Source organism: Anomalospiza imberbis, chromosome 12, assembly GCF_031753505.1.
Source record: "Anomalospiza imberbis isolate Cuckoo-Finch-1a 21T00152 chromosome 12, ASM3175350v1, whole genome shotgun sequence".
NCBI lineage: Eukaryota > Metazoa > Chordata > Aves > Passeriformes > Viduidae > Anomalospiza > Anomalospiza imberbis.
In genome coordinates, this window is record NC_089692.1 from 2,400,537 (window position 1) to 2,426,151 (window position 25,615).

Below are 25,615 nucleotides of genomic sequence, written 5' to 3' on the forward strand. Positions count from 1 at the left end.
TTTTCCTAGTTGGTTCTGCATCATGGTATTTTTGTACATTATATTATAAAAGTAAAATTAATAGCTGTAAAAAGTGACAGAATTCTGCTGTAAGGATGTACAATTTTGTTTATTAAAATTACACCGTTTAAGGAGCATTTTACTGAACTTCGTTTTTCTTGAACTGCATACTAATTTTAAAGGTCAGTGTGGTTAGTTACCATAGTAGTGACCTAAAAATAACCTTTCCAGTGTACCTGTATATTTCTGATCTGTAGTGTTAGCATTCAGAAATGTTCTTTCCCTTAGAGTTTCAGCAGCTAAATAAGTTGCAACCCCTTCAGCTATACTCATAAAAATTTGCTTCCAGACAACATGGTCTGTTTATTGTGTAATAATCGAAATGGCACTAAATTGCAATGATTGCTGAACACTTAGGAATTGCATTAACCACTTAACTGCTAAACTATTTTCCATTTTCTTCCTCACTGTGAAGTATTCTATTGATTTTCCTCTTAGTTAGAGCTGCTTACTCAACCTCTGAGATGAACAGAATATTTTAGTAGCCTCGTACTCTGTCATATTTTGAGTCAATCAGCAGTGACCTTGGCAAAGAATTTTCTGGAGATTTTTAAAAAAGCTATCAAGCAGAATAGCTTTGTGTGCAGCCATGTATCTTTACAGAAAATAGAGGGAAACACAAAACGTCTGTGCTGAGTTTAGCCCATTATATGGAGGATTCAATCTTTCTCTTGCCCTCTATGCTGGATGGGTTATTTCCTGGTACTGTTAATACACTGCTGCTAAGACAAATTGGTGAATAGTGAGGAGGCCTTACCCAGGGACTTAATCACAGCCTGCAGTGTGGTGCTGGGAGTGTAATTAAAAACCTAAATACAGTGGTAAGTGAAGGATTTTAGTAGTGCTATTGTATTCTTGGGGGGTGTTGCTGATTTTTTTTTGTTTTCTAACTGTTGTTTGTTAACTGAGGCAAAACAAACAGAGCAGTATCAAACTTCAAAGCTCCATGGTGATTGTTAGCTAAACTAGTTGTGCTACCAAATATTTTACTTTCAAATTGATTTCCTCTTTCTGAGAAAACTTGTCAGAAAAAGCAGAGGGGTTATTGTTTGCTTTTTTTTTTTTTTTTGGGGGGGGGTAATTTTTATTTAATTTTTTTTTTTTTGGTCTTAAGCAGAACCTTTCTGGAATCTTGCTGCAAAAAAAAAAAGAAACCAAAACTGGGGTGGGGGGAAGGCTGCTACAGGTAAGGAAGAGTTAACTAGAAATGGAGCGGGGATGCTGGGGGGCAGCAGTGCTGCAGAACATAGCAGTGTTCGTGCGAAGGCAAGTCATTTCCCGAAACACTGCAGACACATGGCCCCAGGCGCTCTAAAACCTTTGGAGACCAAAATGGCTCGCAGGAGTTAGAAGTAATAAGGTGTTTTTCCCTTCTTTCTCCTTCACTGAAATTCTGTAAGGTTGCTATGCATTACCAAGGAACAATGCCACTATTTTTGTGTTTTATATGGGTATTAAGATCCATTACAATTTGACATTTTTAAGATTGGTTATCCTGTAGTTTGGTGTTAAATTGAAGTTGTTTGTTTTGAATTTAATTCTTACATTTTTCAAAGGAAAAAAGGCAGCACTGCTGTGCTGATAGCTTACTGAAGTATGCCAGGATTTGATGTTTGAATTTAATGCTTGCTATCCCAAACTATAGGCAAAATTATCTGTAAAAGAAGTCTTGGGTTTTATATTTCTTTTAATTTTTTTTTTTTTTTTAAGTCTGAAAGGTGCTTTCTGGCTAGCTCTTCACAATCAGGTTGTAGAAGATACTGCACATCTAATATCTTTGAGGCATAGAGTTTCTGGGATTATTTTTAACACTGTGTTACTCACCCAAGTCATATTGTGCCTAATGCAACCTGCTTATGATTATTATAACCCTGCATGTTAGCTGCAGCTAAATAAACTCCACATCAAATAAATTACTGCAGAAACGTTATTAGGCCAGCAGCAAAGCTAAGGACATCTGTTAACTCTTTTCGCAAATGCCCAGTCCTTACTGTTCATTCTAAACACTGATGTTGTTAATTACTACTGGAGTGGGAAGCAGCTCACCAGAGGTGCGGAGAGCAGCTGAGGAGGATGAGATGAGTGCATGTCCCATTCACATGGCTCTGAATGCCACAGCAGCAGCCTGCAGCTCACTGTCTGGGGGAGCGGTGGTGAATCGGGGCAGATCCAGAATCACACAGAGAATCCCACAGATTTCCATCGCGGTGGTTCCAGCCGTGGTCATTGCTCCAGCCAGCGGAGCCTTACCTCAATCAGCAAGGCAGAGTCTGAGCAGCTTTCCCCATTTAGGCCCTAAAAGTCTAAGTTGCTATTAGAGCTGGTGAAAAAAAAAATTGCTATGGAACTTCCTCTGTCAAAATGTATTTTTGTCAAAGATAAAATGTTTAGCAAAAATACATCTGTTTCAAAAACATATTTGTCAAGAACGTTTCTCAGCTCCGAGATGACATTTCCAGTGAGAAAGTGAGTCTATTGGTGAGTGGTTGCAGCCCGGATCCGGGAGATGAAAGATGAATAGTGCCTCAACCACGGGGCTGACAAGTCTCTCTGCCACTCGTGTGTGTTCTAATGCAGGATGAAAACATTGTTGAGAATTGAAATGTTTTCCGGCTTAGTCTTTATTATAAGGTAAAATGTTACACACTAGAACTCAATTCAAAGTATTGATATTTCAATATCAAAGTATCAATTCAATATCAAAGTATTGATATTTATAGTTCTTTTAAATATCAATACTTTACATTTGAAATTCACCTGAGACCAGAAGGTGTTTTGCCAGCCGGCACCAAGAGTGGTCCAGGGCTCATCTTCATTTGTAATTTAGTGAATGGCAAATACCTGATCATGAAAACAAACAGGATGCTGTTTTTCAAAGGTTAGATGGAACTTGAGAGCAACTCTGGTAAATTAAAACAAGCAAGCAATAATAAAAGGACCTGCTGCATTTCTCTAAAGACAGTGTCTGAGAAGTTTCTGTTGGGAATTTTGCCAGAATACGGAGAGCTTTTCATCAGCATGATAGAAAAAGAGATGCAAAGTAAGGAGTACTCCATAACTGTGTTTTGTTTCTGTCATCTGAGCAATGTCTGATTTTGAAATTACAGTCTTGCCTCTGAGTGAGATGGAAGTAAACCTGTAGTATAGACTTTGAGTATTTCCAGTTCACGTGTTTTCCTTGCAGTTAAGTGTTGGCTCATTGTAGAGTGGCTGTGGAGGATGACAGCTGCAAGGAACCTCTCCTTCCCTGATTCACCTGCAGCCAGACTGAGCAGACAAAGGCAGGGCTGGCTGCCTGGAGAGCCCAAGGTCCGGGCTGCAGGAGGGCTCCTCTCCTTTGTCCTGCTTCCCCTTGGCCACCCCAGGATGCCCAAGGAGGTTCTGGCCGCGCCGGTGCCTCTCCCTGGCACAGATTCCCACAGGTGCTCCCCAGAGTCTGTCAGATAAGATCGTGGGCTGGCCAGCTCCTGTTCTTGGGCCAATGAATTATGCAGCTGGGGTAATTAGATGGTTTTGTTCTGTGAATCAGGATTAAGCTCCTGGGGTGCCACCTAGGAAAGTCTGTGAAACTGCATAATAAAAAAAGTCATTTTTATGCAGAGGTGGAAATATTTTGAATGCAAAGAAGAATTGGTGGGGGAGGGCAGACCCGATGTCCTCCTGTATTTGGAGGAGAAAAGTGAAGTCCAGTTGTTAACCATTACAGCTCTTCTTTCCTTTGCACTGGGGGGGAGTGGAGGAAGAGGTTGTTTTAGCATAAACTCCAGAAGCACCAAGTGCTACTCTCTTCCCCCAAGTGGAGCTATAAACTATAGATCTATTTGTGTGGTTGGAAAACACGTGGGGAATTATTTATTTAGGGACTCTGTGCATTTGTATAGGCACTGTATGCCATCTGTGTAATAGGACCCAGATTACAATTAAAGTCAATATTCCTCAGTTAAACCACAGATTCCATGATATTCTTCAGCTGTGTGTTTTGGAAGACATTTGAGGTAACAGACTAGTATGTAGGTTTGACTTCTCTAACCTCCATGCCTTATGTTTGTGCCTCAAGATAACATTGAATAACATATTTAAACTGCTCATGTGTGAAAAAGCAAAATTATATCTCACGAACTGATTTCTTCACACATTCAAAAAATCAAATTCCCCTTTTGTTCAGATACTAAACAGGAATCCAAAAGGAAGCAATGTTTGTACACAAGATGTGGTATTTCAAAATGGAGAAGATACAAATACTTTTAATGAGAAGGCATTATACTGATTATAAAAGTTGAATAATTTTACAAAGATATTCGTTTACAAATGTAGTTTTCATTGTGTAGGCATTACAGTCTGGTTCAATTGATAATGAGTCAGAGAAGTTTACTGAGCTGTTACGATTTACTGTTTTGAGATGAATATGGATATTGTAAAATAGTAATTGGTGATAATCATACTTGATTCTTTCTTCAGTTTCATCATCCATAAGAACTGGTATTGTCAAGTACTATAGGAAAAAATAGAGGGGCATATTCTTGTGGCTGTGATTAGTATATATTAAAAATATATTTTTGTTTTCCATATGTCTGTGTGTATGTAGTAGTTTTGCATGGGTATGTTTAAATTACACCAAGGCCACAGTCTTTCATGGATTTTAATTACTACGTAGCTATTTTTGAAGTTTTTTGTAAATGGAGCGGACTTTAAATTTGAAGGCAGTCCACCAGATGAGCTGTTCTTGCTGGAATTAGAGCTTACTTTCAAATTCCAACATCTGTATGAAATAGAACTTGATGACATGAGATGCAAGTCTTAAAAGTACGACAAAATAAAACAATAAAACACCAAAAGAAAACAAAAACCCTGCAGCCCAAACAAAACAAAAACCAACAAACCCTAATAGTAATAAAAGTTTCAAATGTCTTCTCTCAGTTTACAGAATCTGTCCAGTTTCCTGAACTTTGGATAGATCTTAGATTTATTGCATTAAAATTAACATTTTTTCTTCACTATGATGCTACTGTTTGGGTTTTATGGGTACATGGAGTAGGAAGGCAGTCAGGGGTTATAGTGATGGTGCTGTTTGTGGAAAAACAGAATTAGGCCGTAGTGGCAGGTGGTTAGACAGGGACAGCTCTGAAGTTTGCCCTGGAAGGTGTGGATCCCTGTAGTTCCACTGAAGGGGTTGCCCTTTTCTGAATAAGTGCATAATAGAAACAAAGTGCTTTGGAAATGAGTATGTAAAGGATGTGGCAGCATCTTGAGCAATATTTTTCAGAATGGAGAATGTTCCAATTACTGATTTATCTTTTTCACAGGAAAAAAAAAAAAAAAAGAAGGCTTTGGCTCTGAAGGCATAATTTGTTTAAGACCCTGGCCAAATGAAGTCACCTGGGGAGCACTGGAGGCTTCTGAAGAGCAGTCTATGATCTGGCCGTGCATTTTGCTGCAATTTAATTTTAAAAGAGCAAGTAGAAGCCAAGATCTAAGAGCTGTGGCAGTTAACAGGAAAAGCTGATACGGGATTATTGAGGTTAGAGTTCAGATAGAACAGATGGTAAAATAGTTATAACCTACTGTACCATATGTTGCTCCTGCACACGTTCAGGTAGCACATTGTGTGTACAGTGTGGAAAGATCAAGGATCTTAGCACAGATTTGTAGAAGAACCAAAGAAGGGCTTGAAAAATTGATTTCATAATTTCAGGCCAGGTTAATGAGAAAGATGTAATTTGTTAAACCAAACACCAGAACTCACCATTCCAGAAAGGGATACCAAAAATTAGGCATAACCCACAACTGCATCTTTTCTAATTCCCAGAAAACAAAAATGAAGCTTGTGTTTCAGGAAGTCTGTTTTGGGCTCGTTAGACTTGAGTTTCTGAGGAAAGTATTTGAAGAAAAAAAGAAATGCACAGCACTTGAATTCAGATCATTATAAACAGGTTACAGTTTGATTTATGCTTTTGGTAACTTTTATTCAGGTGCCAGATTGTCAAAAGAGCATGCTGTCTTATTGAGGCGCCAATGAAGTGATAAATTTCTCACTGGAAGCAACTGGAGCTTCACTGGGTTGGAGTATGTCAAAAAACCTGCCTGCTGATCTGTAATGTCTGCTGATAATACTCATGCTTTTTGAGGAATCCGATGTGATACCATGAAAACAGGAAGGTAGACGACAAGAAAGAGAAAAAAGGGTTAATAAAGTCAGAAGTACTGAGAAGAAGTGGAATAGTAGCAAAGAAGAAAAATGAAGGCAGAGAGTTGTGATTTGGAGTGGTGCTAAAGAGCCTCTGGGCTTGAGATTCATCTCGCATTTTCTAATGCTCATGTTGTGTTGTATCATAATGCACTCGCTCCTACTGGAGCTGCTGTGCCTCCCCTCCCACTGCCAGTGGTAAAAATAGGCCAGTACACCATTCCATGCTAGGGAGCACCCTGGGAATGCCAGGCTCTGAAATCGCCGCAGCAATCCGCTCGGTGTGCTCTGTGCTCTTTGTGTGCCCGCCTGCCCTCTCAGCACCTGCTCCCTTCTCACGGTGCTGCCCTGGCTTCTTGTGCCAGCTCCGCTGCCTTTTGTTTCCCTGAGGAACATCACAGCACCAGCCTCTGCTTTGGGCCAGCACCTTGGTAAAGGTGTTGCTTTTGGAGTTACAACCTTCTTTTAAATATAACATAAACCAGGACAAATACTCATGTTTATTTTGTTTGGGGAGTAATTAGATCTGATAGACTTGTCAGTTTATACATGGATTACTGCCAGTTGTCAGGACCCATCTGTAAGAGCTCTTCAGTGTGTATCAGATGGTTGATTAGGTGCTTTTGTGTCTGGCTTAGACTTATTTCTGTAATATATTTTAGGGTCACTTTTAATTAGAGTTGTTTGTTGCAGAGCACTTGATTTTGACTACCTGGTTTTAAATTTATTTTAAATAATTAATAACTATGTATGCTGGGGTGATTTTAATAAAGGAAAGGTGGTGATAGTTGTGACATTTACTTGTTCAATTTTCTTTTCTTGAGGTAGTCTGAATGCAGTTCAAACCTATCAGAATAGTAAAAAAGAAAAGCTAGAGATAACTAGGAGTAGAGCTGTAATGTCTGAAAAATATGGTTTTCTGCATCACTGTGTCTCCTCCATGATAATCTACAGACTGAAGACATTTATTCTTTATAGATATCGATATGGATTGCCCAATCATTTTGTTACAGCAAGATAGAGTTGATTAAAGAATCTTTTGGAAAGTTTTTGTGATGCATTTAATCCCACTGCTTATGCAGTGAGGTGGATCTGGGACAATTGTGAGTGTGTGAAGGGGTTAACTTTACAAAAGACAGGTAAGTTTGGGTTTTTTTCAAATAGCTCAGTTTGAAATTTAAGGTTTGTTCTTTGTTGTTGGCTGTGTTGAATGTGTCTATAAAAGATTGTCTGTTTGCTTTGTGGTGAAATGGTCTGGAGGAAGATAAGGATTTGGGAATTTGTGAACTAAGAGGAGATTACAGGGTTTCTAAAGTGTAGAGCAAAGTTGAAATTGGCAGTAATGTGTTTATAAATTAAATTTTTTGCATGTTACTCAAGGCTTTGCTGTCCTATTTTGTCTAATAATGGAGGGAGAAGAAAAACCTGGGTTGACATTTAGAGGTCAGAGGACAGTATGAAGCAGAGGGCTGGTTTTGGAAGTTTAGGGGCAGATTAGGTAGGCAGTCTAATGCTCTAAGTCAGAAGTGGTGGAGGCATGCAGGGCACCAAGTGGATCTGCTTTGAGTCCTGGAGAAGTGATCCTGGTGTGGGAGAGACAGGCAGGAAGGTGGAAAAGGACCTGAGAAAGAGCATGATGGAAACAGCACTCGGGGACCTGGATGTGCAGGGCACTCCTCAGGATGTGGGAGGGGAAGCAGTGCAGGGAGTGGGGCTTCTTTAAGGTTACTGATGTCTGTAGGAATTTGGTTCCTTTTAGGACCCTTTTTTCTGAGAGTTCTTTGTGCCAATCTAAGTTTTTAAAATATTTTTGGAACAAGCAAACCACTAACTTAAAAAGAGCCAAGAGTGAAATTTAGTTGTAAGAAATGTGAAGAAATCAAGGACTGAATGGCTGAATGGTCGGGTAACTTCTCCCTGCTGGACTCTATCCCAATGTCTGAAATGCACCAGCCTTACTTATATTCCATGATATTTGCAGTAATAGAGTGTTAGCTGTCTTCCACCTTTTATTTACAAATGTTAATGTCTTTTTTCCTGCACACTGGACTGTGTTCTGGCAATGTGTTTATCCGGCAAGCTGAAGGTATTAGCATTTAGGGCTTAATTTTATTGCCACTCAATCCAGAGATAACTGCATTGCCTGCTTTATTTTGGTTTGTTTAATGGGCTGGGTACAGGTAAGGGCCCTGCACTACCCTCAATCCACAGAGGAGCCCGTGGTAATTACAAGGAAAGGTTTAGATCACTGTTCAGAGAGAGTGACTAATCCACCAGAAGATTTCACACAGGAATAAAGTCCTGAGGAGCTGGTAGATCTGCAGGTTTTTTTGTCCTTTGTTTGGCAACTGGCGCATAAAGTCCCTTGATTGGCACTTGCACAGTTGCTGGGAGTGAGCAGGATGGCCAACAGCTGGAAACACAATTATTATAAAGTCTGGGTGTTATACATCATAATTAGGCTTAAGAACCGAAAGTCAGCTGAGATGAATGAGGGCAATTCATGCTCTCAAGAGCTGAGAAAGTGATTTTGTGTTTAAGATGTGGGTACTTTTCTCTCTGTGTCCTGCCCATCCCCTCCTCTGGGGGGCTGGCAGGACATGAAGCTGCTGTGTGACCCCGTGTGCTGGGGTGCTGTCCTCCCCTGCAGTCATTCTGCTCAGAGTGTTTTCAGTAAGAGACAGGCCAAAAAGCAGCCTTTACTGTATAGTAATTATGTGTCTTTTAATTAGGTATTTAAACAATTAAATTTTACAGTTATGTGTGTCTAGAGATTGATGAATATCAAGAATATTTTTAATTATTTTGTGTTTCTGATTTAATGAAAGTCACTGTCATACAGGTTAGAAAGGAAAGGGCCACCCACTACGTAAAACTGAGATAGTTTCAAACTAATATCAAGGATATTAGAAAAAATTCATACAGGAATCCAGTATGTCTCAAGGAAAATGTGAATCCTGCAAGCTGGGCTGTAGGGCTTCTCCCAGAGCTGGTTTGGTGTTTCTTGACTCCCTCTGTAAGAGAGTGCAGGGATGTACAGAATGACTAGGCTGGAGTAACACAGGCAAATCCTTAAAAAAACCTCAACAAAATAACAGAAAACAAGGGAAAAAATCCCTATGTTAGTATTGAAAGATGAGAAGGGTAAAGCACCACAATGCTTGAAAAATAGCAATAAAAAACTTTGGCAGGATTAGTATTTCAAAGGGAGCAGCGCTTGATTAAACATTTGGAAAGCATGCGAAGAGAAACATTCCAAGCAAAACGAAAATATACGTGTATGATGGAAACAGGATAAATAGAATATTCCACTTATAATTACCACGGCAAGAATGCAGCCCAAACTTCAGAATTCTTAATCAGGTAAAATTGTCATTGCTTTTAAGTCCAAGTAAGGCAGTGAGTTGTGTTGAGTGTGAGATGCTTGTGGAAAAAGATGTTGGCAGGACCCAGAGGTGCTCTGAAGAGCAGGTTGACGAACAAAGGAAATGAGAAGAGCCAGAGCTTGCACCAGCAGTGAGCGTGCTGCAAGGAGCTGGGTGATTCAAGGCACTGTGCTCTTGTCAGACACCAAATGGGCACTGGGGGCACCAAAGGAAAGGTCAAAGGTCTCTGCAGAATGCAGAGCTTATCTCAAAAACCCGAGTTTCTCTGCCTCACATCCGTGCAGTGATTATTCAGACACTGCATGGATGCATTGATTAAGGAGTGAAAATCAGTTGCAGTCTGGTTCCTACCTAGAGTGACCTATTGAGGGCTGGGTACTGAACAGCCATCTCTTTTGAGCAAGTAAACGTCACAGCCCAAAGCTGCCTTACATTTCATCTCAATATTGTTGGCACTGGGGCAGAGTCCTCTTCTTCCCAGATGGTTTCCACTGAAATGCCTTGTGGCCTGCTTTTTGCCCCTGCTCTCATTCAGCTGGGAGGGAAATGCTGTCTGAGAGGGAGCAATAAGTGGTGAGATTGGAATAGATGCCCAGTTCCCTTAACTGGAAGATTTTGGTTTGATGCTGCTGTACCAAGCAGGTTTTTTATTATAGTAGTACTTGCATATGTGACTTGGTGTAACGTAATAAAGACAAAGATGAGGTACATATAAAATCTTCTGCTTGTAATGGCAGCCCATTTCTTTGGGCTCAAATAACTTCAGATAATTAGAAACTGAAGTGATCACATCTGAAGAAAAAATTTTCACGGTATCCATGACTTAGTTTGCTTTACCTTCCCCTTATTATTTCTTAATTTAAAAATTACTGCATGCTGTCTTTGAAATGTTGCAATTGTGTTGGTATTTGAAGTACTTGTAAGTACTTGTGCAAATCAGTTTTTCTGATGTTTGTCTGCAGGGCGAGGTGTGTGTTTATGTGCCCAGGGGAAAGGAGATGCATTTGCATCCAGGAGGGTGTAGCAAGTGAACGGGTGCCAAAACAGTCTAGAGGAACAGAACTAAAATAGTGCAGGGTAAAAATGTTGGCAAATGAAAATAACCAGCTTCTGAAGAAAGCATGGGACTAATCCTCCCTGTAACTGCTGCTCATCTGAAGGCCTAAATGACAGCTTTTGGTGATGAATCTTCCTAAAGATGCTTGTAGAGCCGCCGTGTTGCCCATATGAAGATGCACGGTATTTTCGTAGATATAATTATATTTCATATGGTATTGTTAATCTTTGAGGTGCTGATGAACATTTATTACATTTCTGTACTTTAAAGGCATCTTAATTTTAGAATGTTTCAGTGAAATCATTACTATTAGCCTCAGTAGGTGTTGAATTAAACCCTAATTTATGTGGGACAGCTAATATTATACCTGTTTTTCATGTGCCTCTCAGCCAAAGATCTAATAGCATTTTATGCAAGTAAAAATATAATTGCTGCAGAATATCTCCAGAATGTTTCTTGTGATTCAAGACCTCCTATTCATAAGAGCAGACTAATAGACACCCTATCTTCCCTCTCCTCTGCAGTGCATGCAGCTTGCAGAGACAAAATTCCTGGTGTATTTTACTCCATAGCCTGGCTTTGAATTGTTGCTGTATGAGTCCCACTTTCAGACTTTGGCTTGAAGTGAAGTCTGCCACAAGGATGTGCCATGCAGCCTGGGAAGAAACCCAGCGGATCTTTTATCATTATTGCCTTGTCTCTGGTTCTCAGAGAAGCAATAGCCGCAGATCAAGACTCTGTTCAAAGCAGAGATGTCAGCACTGAATTGTTTTCTGGTGAAGGAAGGATGGATAAAATATTAAATGCAATCTTCTCCTTGCCCTTATCTTTCTGTTCCCTGACAGGAATATTGTACTGTATTTCCATGGTTCTGTAATCCAAAGTTGAAGGGATGCGGGTTTGTGAAGGAAAACAAAAATTAATTGTTCAACAGTAGAAATCATTGTTATAAAAAGAATTGTGCATTGTATTACATTTGCTTTCTTCTGTGAAAGCACTTTTATCTCGAGCAAGGAACAGCACATTTTTGGGACTTACACACTTTGATTTCCATCCACCTGCTGCTGTAACCATTGTAATTTAATGCCCAAAGACACAGCTACTGTACGAGCAGTGGCTGAGTTTGCCCATTTTGGGATGAGATCATTTTGGGAGAGATGTGTCTGTCTGCCTCAGTCCCTTTCCCAGCAGCCTTTAAACCTTTGGGGCATCCTTAGGGATCAAATTGGGTGTGGGGGCCAGCAGGAGGACAGAGGTAGGAGGGAGCTTAGGATTTTCAGTCCCTGCAGCTCCCGTGGGATCTGTTGGCTTGGCTACAGCAAGGAGAGGCTGGCTGGGCTCTCCAGAGGAACAGGCTGCACCTGAGCTCTGGGGTGTGCCTGGCTCGGGGCCACACAGCCCTGGGGGCTGAGGAGCTCCTGCAGCTCCGGGGGTGGGACCCACCTGTGTCACCTGGGGGTGACAAGAACCCACCATGGAGCAGCTCCAGTGCGGTTTTGAGGTGGGTGAAGGTTGGAGAGCAGGGGGGCTCAGTGGCTGGTGAAGGCTCCTGGGGAGAGGAGAGGAGAGGAGAGGAGAGGAGAGGAGAGGAGAGGAGAGGAGAGGAGAGGAGAGGAGAGGAGAGGAGAGGAGAGGAGAGGAGAGGAGAGGAGAGGAGAGGAGAGGAGAGGAGAGGAGAGGAGAGGAGAGGAGAGGAGAGGAGAGGAGAGGAGAGGAGAGGAGAGGAGAGGAGAGGAGAGGAGAGGAGAGGAGAGGAGAGGAGAGGAGAGGAGAGGAGAGGAGAGGAGAGGAGAGGAGATGCACACGCTGCAGAGGAGCTGCTTTACTGGGGTCAGTAGAGCCAGGGAGCAGTGACACAAAGGAGGCTTTGCTGGCCTCTCTGTGCACAGGGCTTGTGGCAGTCTCCCTGTCACGCACACAGGTTTGTTCCTGTGGCAGCCTCTTGTAGCTTTAGTTACTGATCTACCGAATCTTTGGTCAGTATTTTGTTCTGAACTGTTTGTATTTCCCTTTGCAAACAGCATGAGTTTTCTCATAGCAGAAAATCATGAAAATAGCAAACAGGCTGAGAAAGTTGGCCCAAATCTTGTGTCCCGATTCTGACATAAATTCAGAATTGCTTCAAAGTGTGCATACGGAGCTCTGATTCTTCTGAAGCCATAATTTCAGGCTAGGTATGTGCAGCAGCTGAGTGAAGCCTGTCAGTCCAGCACAGTTGTGGGAATGCCGTGAGCTCTGTGCCATCGCTCCGGCGCTGGAGTGCAGTGAAGCTGTTGAGGCAGGCAGGCTGTGCCTGTCCCAGTGGCTCTGGGCTTACAGGCACCAGGCAGGGTTACACATTCCTGCCTGTGATTTTCCATGAACTGATTTGCTCTTCAGCCCTGGCCTGGAGCAGGAGCTGGGGGGAGCCTCAGGTGCTCACCAGCCCCTGGAGCCCTGCAAGGAGAGCACAGGAGAATCTGTCTGCTGTCTGCTGTGGGCTGTGCAGTCCCACCTGTGTCCCAGGAAAGGACTGAAGGAGCAGGGGAAGAGGGGCAGTGGGGAAAGGAGGGGCTGGCAGGGAAGGGGATGGGAAGTCACTGACACTCATGTTTGGAAGCCATCTCAGAATGAAGAGGCAGAGAGCTCATATATCAATTACATGGGGTTTCTTCTTCTTGGTCTGGAACGTCTCAAGTTTTCCTGAAATTATAAATAGAAGTTCACTGATACAGAAACTAGCATTGATGTAGCTTTGAGTGTGTGGGATTTGGGAATAGCTTGCATGTGGCAGGCCAGGAAATAAAGGAGGTGAACAATTTACAACCTTTTATTCTTTTATTAGAGCTTTTATCTGTGTAACTCTGATTAGTTGCCATAGATACAGACAACACAGGGCTTGTTTGGGTTGATGAAAAATCTGTCGTGCTGATAAAAAAAAGTGATTTTTCTTGAGAAAATTTTGAATTACTTAAATTCCACTATTCTTGGCCATTGTTTTTAAGTATACTTGAATTCATGTATGCAATTAAATAATTATGGCATTTAGGAGTCTATTTTCCTATATAGCATCTGCAGAATAATTTTGAGTAGAACGCAGTACCAAATGAACTGGGTTTCAATTTAAATTAGTGATCATATTGACACACAAAAATTACTGTTCTGTCAGCTTACAGATGTGCTTCTGTATTTCTAAAATGATTTTTATGCTCATTTTTCACCTTGTAAAACAACTCCAGACCATGATCAGGTGACTGATGGGCTCACAAGTGTGGTTACAAATGTGCACAGCTTGGTGCCATGCTCTGCTGCTGGTTAAGGATGTGATGCTCTTCCTCTACTGAAGTTCAGTATCTCTAGTGATAAATGCAATGAATATGACTTGACACATCTTAATTCCAGCTACTGTGTCCAAATAGAGAGCAGTTCCTTGCTGTAAATGGAACTCAACTGACTAAAGAAATAGTTTAATAGAGAGAATTTTTTTTTCTAATTATGCAGCTTTTCTCTGTTTGGTAAGTGTGTGTGGGATGCTCTGGAGTGCTGTGGACGTGGTTTCCAATGAGTTTTAGATGGCCACATTCCTTTCAAGTGTATTTGTCACAGGTCCTGTGGTCAGGATGAATCTGAAATTAGTGCTGTGGGCAGGGGAGAGATGCAGCATGGGGGGAACAGAGAAGAAGGAGAAGTATTTTTTGAGTCAGTTTGATTTAAAAATAAATACACACACAGCGGTTTCCTAAGGACTTAGAAACAGTGGGCACAGCCCTGGCAGAGTGGGTGCATGGTCAGAGTGCAGTGAGAGGCAGCTCAAGGTGTTCCAACCTGTAGAAGACAGAGAGGAAGAGTTTAAATGATTTTGTTTCTTTTAGGAATGCAAAGTGTTTCTTGGGTTAAGGTCTGAACTCGAATCACTGCTGAACACCTGGATTATGCACTGGGCATGTGTCTGGCTCCAGCATGCATGAGCAGCCCTTGCAGCTGCATTTCCTGTGAGCGGCGAGGTTCAGGGCTCAATCAGTGAACTACCAAAACCTGCTCCGTACTGGAGAGCAGAACCTTGGCTCAAAGGCTCCAGGTGCCCAAAGGTTGTGGGCTTCTCCCTCTCTTCCCTGCAAGCTGAGCCACACTCACTGCACTCCATTAAGCCCTCGGTGTTTGTGGGCACAGAACAGGATTTGCCCACTGCTGTAACTGAATAAGCAGGAATGGGAGAAATAACATGAATGCTGCACTTCTGCAAGGAGTCAGACTGACTGTGGTGGACAGAGGGAAACAGTGCCATGCCTTGCTCTCAGCACACCATATGTGTTTCCCCTACAACCTTTCAGTAGTAAAATTACCCTTAACTGTATTCTTAATGTCTGGGGTCAAGATCCTAGAATAAGTATTTCCTGGGGAAAGAAAGGTAGGTTTGAGCAGCAGTGAGTAAATTTGGGATATTAAAAGTAAAGAAAATTTTACCAGATGTCTTAAGAGGTTTGAAAAATAGCTTCAATCTTTTCAGAGATTAAAACCTATTTTTCTAAGTTAGAACACTTTATTTTGCTACAAACCAATTGGAATTAACAAAAACAATGGACTCCTATGGATGAAAAAACAACTGAACATGTGTGTGCATCAGGTTTCAGTTTAAACTCCATGAGACTGCAGGGGCTGTAATTATGTCCTTTGCTTTCCTAAATATTCAGATCACAGTGTTCTCAGTCCCAGTTTAAGAATTTTCTCTCTATATACAAAGCCAGGATGGGGTATTCAGTAATTCAGTATCAATGAGCCAATTAAAAAATGTATCATTATTAAACATGGCTGTTGAAACAAGTATGCTAATGTTTGTGTTTGTGATCACACAATGTCTGAGTCTTTGTGATTTTTCCATTTAATTTTTTGATTGTTTGCCGAGTATCTCCCTACACTGAGCCCCCTTCTTCAGCAGACCCAGAGGAGAGAACTGAGGTCCCTGTGGGGACTCCCAATATTGCACTCACCTGCTCCCAGTCCATGGATGAGCAGCAGGATCGTGCACACATTTGATATATGAATGCCCTTATCTGCTGAAAATCGTTTTGTTCCTGAATTTAAACTGGTCAAATACGTCTCCAGTGAATGTAGCAGGATGGGTTTGCCCCGAGTTGTAGGGGAACAAGGTTTAGCCTCACGTGTTTGCGCTTACTCGGGTTAACTCGCGGGGAGAAGAACAGAAAAAATAACAGTGGTAAAAAACCCCTGATGTAATGTGTTCAGAATGAGGCTGGGAGTGATGCACTGAAGCTGTTTAACAGGATCCCGCAGCCCCGAGAGGAGGAAGCCGCGGCTGCTGCAGGACTCAGCTGTGCTGTGTTCTCTTGCAGGGCGTGGGGGTGTGCGGGGGCAGCCAGGCCGGGCTGGGCACAGCCTCCCCCCGGCAGTACCCCCGGCAGAAAATCACACGAGTCAACCTCAGGGACTTCATCTTCTACATGGAACAGGAGCGAGACATGAGCCATTCCCTCCTGCTCTACCGAGCTCTGCTTAAATAAAGCCAACAGTTGTACTGATTGCTCCACAGAAGCTCAACTTGCTTTGAAAGCTGTCATTTTAATGTGCCTTCTATTTTTTTCAGAAGTCAATGTTCCAGTAATTTTGTTTTGTAAAATTGTCAGACACATGCAATAAATTCCCTTTATGTAAAAAATATATATATATATAAACCACAAAAAATGTGCAAAAGGTTTTAAAATGTTAACTCCACAAATAAAATCAACATCAAACTCTTGCTCCATCTGGCCATTTTAGGTAAGGCTGAAGTAGCTGGTGTTGAAGTTACACAAATGCTCACCTAAACCATCTCCTGGCCAGGCCTGGGACAGCTTCACAGGAGTGGGTCCCAGCCTTGGTGTTGACCTGAGTGTTTGCTCCTGGTGCTGGGCTTGTTTTGTTTTCAGTTTACTAGCACTGTCTCACTAACCATGGTGATACCTGTTGCTATTTAACTTAGTTGTAATGGCAATTTTTTGCACAGCCAAGATACTAGCCACTGCATACTCCCACAAATTTTATATATTTAGGATTTTTGCTTTTACTGCACAGCTCATTTCCTGAGCCATTTGCTGAACCAAATCTTAAGTGTATGAAATCTGTGTGCAGGCTCTCAGCTGAGTTACCCTGACTTGCTTCCAGTTGTTTTCTAAATCTCATCAACCTTTTGCGCATTTGTAGCAGCTGGTTAGTAACAAGATTCAAAGTTGGCTTTTATTTTCTAAAAAGAAATGTTAATTTATTTATTGCAAATAGTATGGTTTAATGGTGGTTTTAAAAGAGAATAAAGATTTTAGAGTATTCTATATGGATTTTTAAAGTCGCTGTAAAGGTTTTTGGGGGCCGCTTCCACTCCTGGAGTGGGGAGAGCGGTGAGCCCGGTGGCACCTGGAGCGAGGACACCTCTGCCTTGGACACTGGGCCACGGCTCCAGCCAGAGAGGCTCCTGAGCAGGCACGTGGCTTTAAGCATGAGGAGCAGCTGTAAGTACCTAAAGGTGGGGTGAATGCCTTTTAAATGCTTTGCTGAAGCAGAACTTGGGCCCACACGGAAGCTGAGCGAGGCCGGTGTGAGTCTGAGAAATGGGGATCGAGTGGGACACGAACGGGCACGAGCTGTGCTGCAGAGTTCGCAGTGTTACAGTACCACGGAAGGGAGACATTTGCTTATTTATCTTCTCCATTTTTACTATGTTATGCTTGCCACTTTTTTGAGGCAATATTTTTTTTGATGGGAAACCATAGCGAAAGCACAAATAGAACTATTTGTCCAATAGTTTTAAAAACAAAGGTTTTAATTATTTTTTAAGGTTTATGAAAAGCAGAAGAAAATTTATACTGCTGCTATTTAGCCAAAAGATTATTCATAAGGTATTTAAGGCCAGGAAGTGTAAAGTTATGTTTTAAATGTATTGATAATTTGTACATATTGTTTATAAAGGCCTTGTGTTTATTAGAGTTATGTTATTTTGATGATTTCTGTACATACTGGTAAATACCCCCAATTTGTGTGAAAACATACTCCCTTATTTGTACTTATTTTGTAAAGAAATAAAACAATTTACTAAAGTAACACATCGAGTGACATACAGTATTAATTTATCAAACATGAATTTCACATTGTCTTGTAGTTCTTAAGCACTGGTCAGAAACATTTTGCATTAAAATATTAACAGAATACCCACAAACAAATATTAAAACCAAATACTTCAATGTTTTGTTGTGCTGATTCTTATCCTTTGTGAAACATCTAATAAAATTGTCAACAAACCTCGGTGCCACCAGTACAGAGAATGGATGCGCTCAGCAGCGGCTTTCTCGAGCGAGGAGCCCAGCAAGCGCGACGGAACGTTCTCTGTGTCTGCACTGGAGCTGTGACAGCCTGGACACAAAGTGCTCGTGAAGCCTCGTGCCCCTCAAGCACGGGGCCAGTGCTCAGCAACAGCGAATCAGAACAGTTTTGCTCAATGGGATCAGGTGAAACACCAGGCTGTGCTCTGCTTCTTGGCCTTCGCCACACAAACATGTGCTGGCTGCACACCACAGCTTCACTGGGTTCTGTGGTGCTTTAAAACATCTTAGTGATGCTGAGCAATGTTCTTCATTAAGTTATGTTGCTGTGGTTTAAGGCCAGAAGTAGATATTCAAATCAGATTTTTTGCTGATATTGATGCCTAAAAATATAGGGAAATAAGTAAAAAATATATAAATGAAACTGTAATAATCTTTAAATAAGTGACCTGAAGTTACTAACTAAAAGAACATGTCCTAGCTTAACTTTTTCTTTCTTTAAAGGCATATTTCTTCTAAGAAAGTGATTGTTTCCACATGTCTTCCTAGCCTTTGTGCTGTTTTGCAGTCGATGCTGTGATGTCATGGTTTAAACTTTCCATCTCAAGTTCACATTTAACTCGGCTGGCGCAGCCTGGAACCCTTTCCAATGCCACCTCAGCAAAGCTGCCCCAACTACGGGAGCTGCTTTATTGAGCCATAAAAAATACAGTAAACACCAAACTGAGGAAAAACCAACCAACCAACCAAGCAACCACAAATACTTCCAACGTTCCACAGATGTGTAAAAGCACCATCCCAGTCTGCGCTCCCCAGAGCTGCCTGGGGAGAGCACCAGGGGCAGGAGCAGGCCCCTGGGATGGAATATCACCTTTATTCCCTGGCTGAGAGGTAAGAACTGGACAGGGTGTGCTGCCAGGAGTGCTCAGCTCACCCCGTGCCAGAGGCAGGGCAGGAGTGGATACAGGATAAAAACAAGAACCTGAATAGACTATTGAGGGATACTTTGGACTTAAAGGTATGAAAGTAATAAATAAAACACTTCTTTTTGTAAGACGTGGCTACATCAAGCTGAATGGAGCAAAGGGCTGGAGAAGACGCAATCAAAAATTCTCACCTCTTTCAAACAACATGGGAGATACAGTGAATGTTCCACCCTACGTGCTTGTTTTTGTTCATTTACTTTACAGAAATGTTTATGGCATGAAGTACTGTATAAGAAATGTGCATACACAAATACATGACAATTATACGTTAAGTTCTTTACAATATTAAATGTATAATATACAATTCTACAGATATCTTACATACAAAGGTGAATGTTGTGCCATATATTCAAATATGGCAATGCCTAGCAACTTTAGAATGTCATACAAGTATAAAACCACAAAATAAAATAACTTTACAACTCTTAAAGTAGACAGATTTGCTCAACTGTTCTGCTAAGGTAGCAGGCCAACCGGCCATGATTGCCATTAGAGATTTCTGAGTTGGGTGACCAAGGTGAGAAAACCTGCAGAGGTCTGATTTTCCATGGACAGGTATCCAGCCCTTTTCCAAAAATTAGACCCCTGCCTAGATTTTACCTTGGATAGTCAGCACAGCTCGTTGCTTTTGAAAATACTAGTCTTACGCGTGACTTTTAAGTTTTGCCTGATTGCAATCAATTTGCATTAAGAACTGTTGACCACTTAATACTCTGTCCCTTGTTCCATTGGCCATATTTATGCATCTAAAAAGACTTTAATTAAAATTCGTCATCTACAACAGTACTCTATAAATTAATGTGGGAGAAACTAAATTGTGATTAACACATGAATTAGTGATTGAGGACCCCATCATGCTAAACAGCAATAAACAGGATTTAGCAGAATGCTATTTATAGCCTTGCACCTGCAAACACGGTGCTGTCTCCTGAGTTAGAAAGCCCTGTGAGTCAGTGCCAAGTCCTGGCAGAAGCAGGACCCTCCTGCAGACAGACCCCTGACTTTGTTACAGAGAAAGTTACACAGATAGAGGGCACCTACAGAATTCAAATTTTAATAATAATTTAAAATAATAAAGCAATTTAAACCGAAGGCGGCCTGCTTTCATCTGGCAATGGCAATACAGGGTTTTAACAACTCTTTGCAAGAATTCCAGACCCATAAAGAGTGGGCTTGTCCAAAATCCTTAAACTTTCCTGCTGAATGTGGGCTTCTAACATGGTTAGTAAATGATTAACAAGGGGTGGCTTGTTTGGTAGAACCACGCTTCTTTGATGATGCAAAAATTAACAGTTGCTGTGTCAAAACAAGATTGGCCTTAAAAGAGCTACAGCTCCTCGTGGGGTATGTGACCCTCGTGTGATGGTGGATGGCATTTTATCTTGTGCTTCCAGATCCCTATTGTTGCAAATATCACCATAAATGGGCCTGTCTAATTTCTTGTCACTTGTTTCGTTTGGTTTGTGGGGGGGTTTAAGAACTGAGCACCAGTGACTATGAATCAGTCCTTTTCTGGTTCTGGATCCTGTTCACAGAGAGAGACCTCGGTTGGAAACGTAGTACAAAAATAAGCCATTTGCTCATGTGGGTGAGTACAGTCACCAGGTGACTGTGATGCTGGGGGTGTGAAGCACGTCTGATATGGAGCAGGGGCAGCAGTCAGGGAAGGTTCTCAGTGCAGTTTTTGGGGTTCTTCCTCCCGCGGACGGCCCCGTCTCCACAGCGCAGCTCTGGGGTGTCCCTGGGCTCCTGCTGGTCGGTTCCACTGCTTCCATGGCTCTTGCTGCAGAAGTCCAGTCCAGGGCCAGGGTTTCCAAAGCTTTGCCTGTTCCACACCACTGCTGGTCAGCCCAAAGTCCATCCCAGCCCTGCCATGCCGGGTGTGCTCAGGAACTCCACCGTGAACGACAGACAACCGGTTTTCCAAACGCATTCCATGGCTGGCTACGTGACAGGTAGTTTCAGAATACCACTAATGGGCAACATAAAGTCAAAATCTGTTTGCTAATACTGTTTTGCAAATCCTTAGTGTTTCACATAAGGGACTATTAAACACTTCTACGGTTACAAAGGGGGCACGGGGAGGGTCTAGTCCAGGGGCTCCTGTTTTATTCTGATTGTTGGGGTGGGTTGTGGTCGTCTGTCTTCGCGACACAGCACGTATTCGCTGAACTGGGAGGAATCCACCCCACCACCACAGGAAGCTGCCACGTTAAATCCCTTCTGAAATAATCTTTCGAGCACCTGCAATGTGGAGGGGAAAAAATCAGATTAATATTTAGCAAATTTTAGTGATAAAAGCATTCGGAAGCAGCAGATCTAAATGATGGATTTAGTCTTTTGAATCCTCGTTGAATGAATATTATTCAGCTATAATTCTATAACTTATTGTTAAATGACTATACTGTGATTAAAGTCTTGCTTTCAGCAAACCTCTCTAGAAAACAAAAATTAATCAAAGAAATAAGCACTCTGCAGAGCAGCTTACTACATTATATAGTAAAATACTGGACTGTGGTGATATTGATGCTCTCACTCCTTATAGAAAGCAACATCAGGTTGAAGTTCTACTAAAAAGTGCCAATTATTCATTAGTAATATGAACAGTCTGAGAGAGAGGGGGGCTGAGAAGCTCTTCCTTGGCAGATGAAAATGTGTTAGGAGTTCAAATGACACATCCACCAGATCTGTGTGGCAATCACAGCTGTTTGCCCTCGCTGGAAGGGAGCAAAGCATGGCAGGGACAGGATGCAGAGCCAGGACTTGTTCTGGCCCAAGAAAGAGGTTATGTACTGCCCAAATATGTATTTTCTCCTTCTCCTCCTAAAGAAAAGTTGGTGCAATTCAGATGCATGAACTTAAGGGACCCAGAGGCAACTTTAATTTCTGTGACTGTCACACAGCACATTTCCCCAGGATATACTGCTCCTGGCACTGGGAACGGGGCTGTTCTCCACAGGCGTGCGCGTGATGATATTCAGCTTCCCAGCAGAGCAGGACACACCAGGCTTCTCCCAGAGCCAGGTGAGGGCAGATGCCAGATCCACCTTGGGCAGATCACAATGCAGGACCCTCTCAGGCTCTCCTGAGTCCTCAGCAGCAGCCTGGAAAAACGGTTGCTGTGTTTTTCTCTACTGATAAATGCCATCAAGGAGCAGCCTGGGCTGTTCTCCAAGAGCCTCATCCAAAGTGTGGCTCCCACTGTGGCAGCAGGAGGAACAGAAAAGTGACCCCATGGTTTATTAAACCCAAGGATCCTGCTCACAGCAGCACCAGCGCCGTGTTGAACACACAGCAACCTAGACCAAGCCTTTTACAAACTACTTCTTCATCCTAGAGAAGTGTCTAAGCAACACATCCACATCCACCTCCAGACAGAGTCAGCTTGTACCTTCCTGGGCTCAGGTTCTAGGAGGAGTCTGGTCTGTGTTTAGTTCACTGTGAGCACGTCAGTGCTTCCACCAGAGCACTGCCCCTGCCCTCACACAGCCCCACCAGAGGCCACCGGGCACTGCTCAGTGCATCATTTCTTTTGCCTGAGTGTTGGATTGCTTTTTCCAGGAGCGTGATTTTGGAAGGACAGCTGTGTCCAAGGTGCTGTCCTAGTGCAATGTGAACCATGGCAGCAGCATTTGCTGCCTGTAATCCGTCCGATCCCTCCTTAGGGGCTGCCTGTGTTATCCATCTGCATTTAATCCAGGGTTTGGCTTTCAGGGCTAACGAAAACGTTTTCCTCTTGCTACCCTGGCTCTAAGGACGGGCAAAGGAAAGAGGCTGCTCCAGCAGAGCTTTGCCTAAATCATGCCGAGTCTGCTGGAAATCAACTTGCCTGAGGAGTTCTGCCTGGCCCTGGGACACAGGGACTTAACATTCTCAGAAAGTCACATCTGCCAAATCTCCCTGACTTTTGCCCTGATTTTTACATACTCTACACTGCAAGAAAGTAGTAGAACTGGAAGATCAAAAAAGCACACCAGAGTATGGAAGAAAAATGAAGTGGGAGAGAAGAAAAGAAGAGGCAGGAGAGAGGGTTAATAAAATACATTTAAGACAGAGAAAGAAAGCTTTCATCCCTCTTATTCAGCCAGGCTGTATGGGGCCTGTAGGACAGAAATGGGGTGCAGACACCAGCACTGTTCCTCCTCAGAGGGGAAGGCAGGAGGAGTCTGGGGCGGAAGGAGGAATAAGACATCAGCAGGCTGCTGTTTCACAGGCTGGAATATATTCTGCCTGTGTTATGATCACTGCTCCTAGCCCTGACAGGATGAAGAGGAGAGACAATCCAGCCATGGGAAAAGAGGCTTCTCCCACTGAACTGGAGAGTGGAACAGAGGATTGCCAGGTAAGATTTCTGAGAGAGATGGGACTTCAAAATCCTTGCTAAGAAGTTTTTAAAATCAATTTGCTTGTAAGACAAAACAAGCAGGGGGGTGCCCTTGGCTTGCCTCAGACCAAAGCTAAGGAAAGCTGGATGTTAACACAGGATTCTTTTTCACAGAGCCTCTGTCAGCAAACACCCGGTCCAGACAGACACTGCACCTCAGAGCACCGTGCCAACAAAGCGATTCCTTTTTGCTCAGTGTGTGCTGGGAGGACCAGACTGCAGGCTATGGTCTGGTGTTAACATCCTCAGGATCATCAGCCTTCTACAAGAAACAGAACAGGCCAAGTCCTGTAAACAGTGCTGAGGATGTTTAAACACTGCACTTCCAAGTGTCACTGGGATGAGGCTGAGCTCAGGTCTAGGGAGAAAGGCTCCTTTCAGTGTTTCCATGCAGGAGACTGAACAGCATTTTGAACATGGACAGGTTTACATCCCAGTTAAGAGAATTTGACTCTATACAATTTGACTCTATACACTTTATTTCTTCTGACCATCTCTGCTACTTTGCTGAAAATCTCCAAAGAGAATATGCCAAAAACTGAGTATCAGCTGTGACTCTCCCATGTACAGGGACACATGCACATTATTAAATAGGGGATTTGTGCTCAGATTTAATATATGCTGTCTTCCAATATTCCAAGCACATCTGATTTTGTTTGGGAGGTTTTCCAAGTGGAAATCTGATCCCTTCATTTAAATAGTGCAGAATATAAACAAATACATTCTTAATTATGAAGACTTAATGTTCAACATTCACAAGCATCACAGAATTTTCTCTAAGGTAAATTCATTACTCCTACCAGAACCTATTGCAAGGAGTTGGAAAAACCTATACCTATATATAATTACAAATGGGTGTACAATTAAGAGATACTGTATTATTTTTTCCCTATTAGGTGTTGATGTTCTTTGTTTTATATACACAGTTCTTGATATAAAGCATGTAATGACAATGTTTTTCAAATATAGAAAAAAATGTGTAAATATTGCAACTGTGCTACCAAATACATTGACCAGAGAGCATAGGGAGGCAGAAATAATGTATCACCTGAGCAAACAGCAGACAGGCTTCCTGTGTTGCTCTTTGGGATTCTTTGTAAGCAATTCTGCTCTTCCAACCACTACCCATTTCCCTTAAGTCTGTGCATTTGCCTACTTCCAACTTTTGACTTAATATTGTTTTGCCAAAAAACCCTTGGAGGGGGAAGAGCAGTGCCTGTGTGCTGACCAGAGTTCATCAGAGCCAATGCTAATTAGCTGCTGATTTCATCAGCCTTTGGTCTCAGAAATGCATCATTTTCCAGAAAGTGTCTGAAAACACTTTCTATTAATTATGTAGTAAAATGATGTAATTTAGTAAAATGATGTAATTTAACAGGATTACTTATACTGTAGACTCTTTGACAGAAATTTTTTCCACAACATGAACTTGCAAAGAGACCCTTTGATTCTGTCTGAATTTTGACTGAATTCAAAACACATTCAAATAATAACAGTAATTAGTGTTCAGCTTTTACTACACATACAGCACATGTATCCCAGGAGTCACAGCCCTGGATAAAAGAGCTGAGTGCTCAACCATGTGGGCACCCAGCGCTCTGCCAGGCACAGCTGAGCTGCTCACCATGACATTTATGGTTTCAGCTCCTCATTCCTTGTGTGATCTAGCAAGGTCCCATGGACAGCATGGCTGGGACACAAATGCCACTCACCTGAGCTGAACTGCTCCCTCTCCTCCCAGCACAGCAACGGCGACTGTCCTCTGCAGCAACTCCCTGTCCCACTGCCAAAACCAGAGCTGCCTCTGACACCCCCCACCCCAAACCCTGCCAAGTGTACAACTGCTCAGGACTGTGCAGAATTAGCCACAGCCTGGTGGAGTCCAACCAAAGACACCGCCGGCAGCCTTGACCCAAAGCCCACCCAAGCCCACGGCGTTTGGGCTGGTTTCAGCCAAGGGGGCACAGGGAACGCTGCCCATGCAGGGGGGTCACTGCTACCTCCACCCACCTTTACACACTCAGGGCACTCTCCTGAAGATGTCCCTCGGCAGCCTGGCAGACTCCAGGCTCTTGCCCTCCCTTGCTGCTGCACGTCCCTTCCCAGCCAGCCCAGCCAGCCTGGCCCGTGGACCAGCTCTTCCGTGGGGTTTTGCCCAGAGGGGCGTTTATCAAGACAGCCACGGCATTTCCCACAGCCCAGTTCACCTCCACAGCCACAGCCCATCTGCACAGGATGGTAACTTGGGAAATACTCCCCTCTAGGTTGATTT

At 42.7% G+C, this 25,615-nt stretch overlaps 2 protein-coding genes across 4 annotated transcripts in view; one reads left to right on the top strand and one right to left on the bottom strand.

Moving 5' to 3' along the window:
• The window catches only part of LOC137481028 (transcription initiation factor TFIID subunit 4-like), a 154,557-nt gene extending 136,802 nt beyond the window's left edge, over positions 1-17,755 (top strand). Inside the window, exon 15 of the mRNA XM_068202475.1 lies at positions 16,018-17,755. Coding sequence (XP_068058576.1) covers positions 16,018-16,185 — 168 coding nt within the window. The 3' untranslated portion in view covers positions 16,186-17,755. The remainder of the gene's footprint in view (positions 1-16,017) is intronic.
• Positions 17,457-25,615, bottom strand: part of KCTD15 (potassium channel tetramerization domain containing 15) — a 47,819-nt gene continuing 39,660 nt past the window's right edge. For all 3 annotated transcript variants that reach the window (XM_068202483.1, XM_068202482.1, XM_068202484.1), the window contains exon 5: positions 17,457-21,203. In XM_068202483.1, coding sequence (XP_068058584.1) covers positions 21,048-21,203 — 156 coding nt within the window. In that variant the 3' untranslated portion in view covers positions 17,457-21,047. The remainder of the gene's footprint in view (positions 21,204-25,615) is intronic.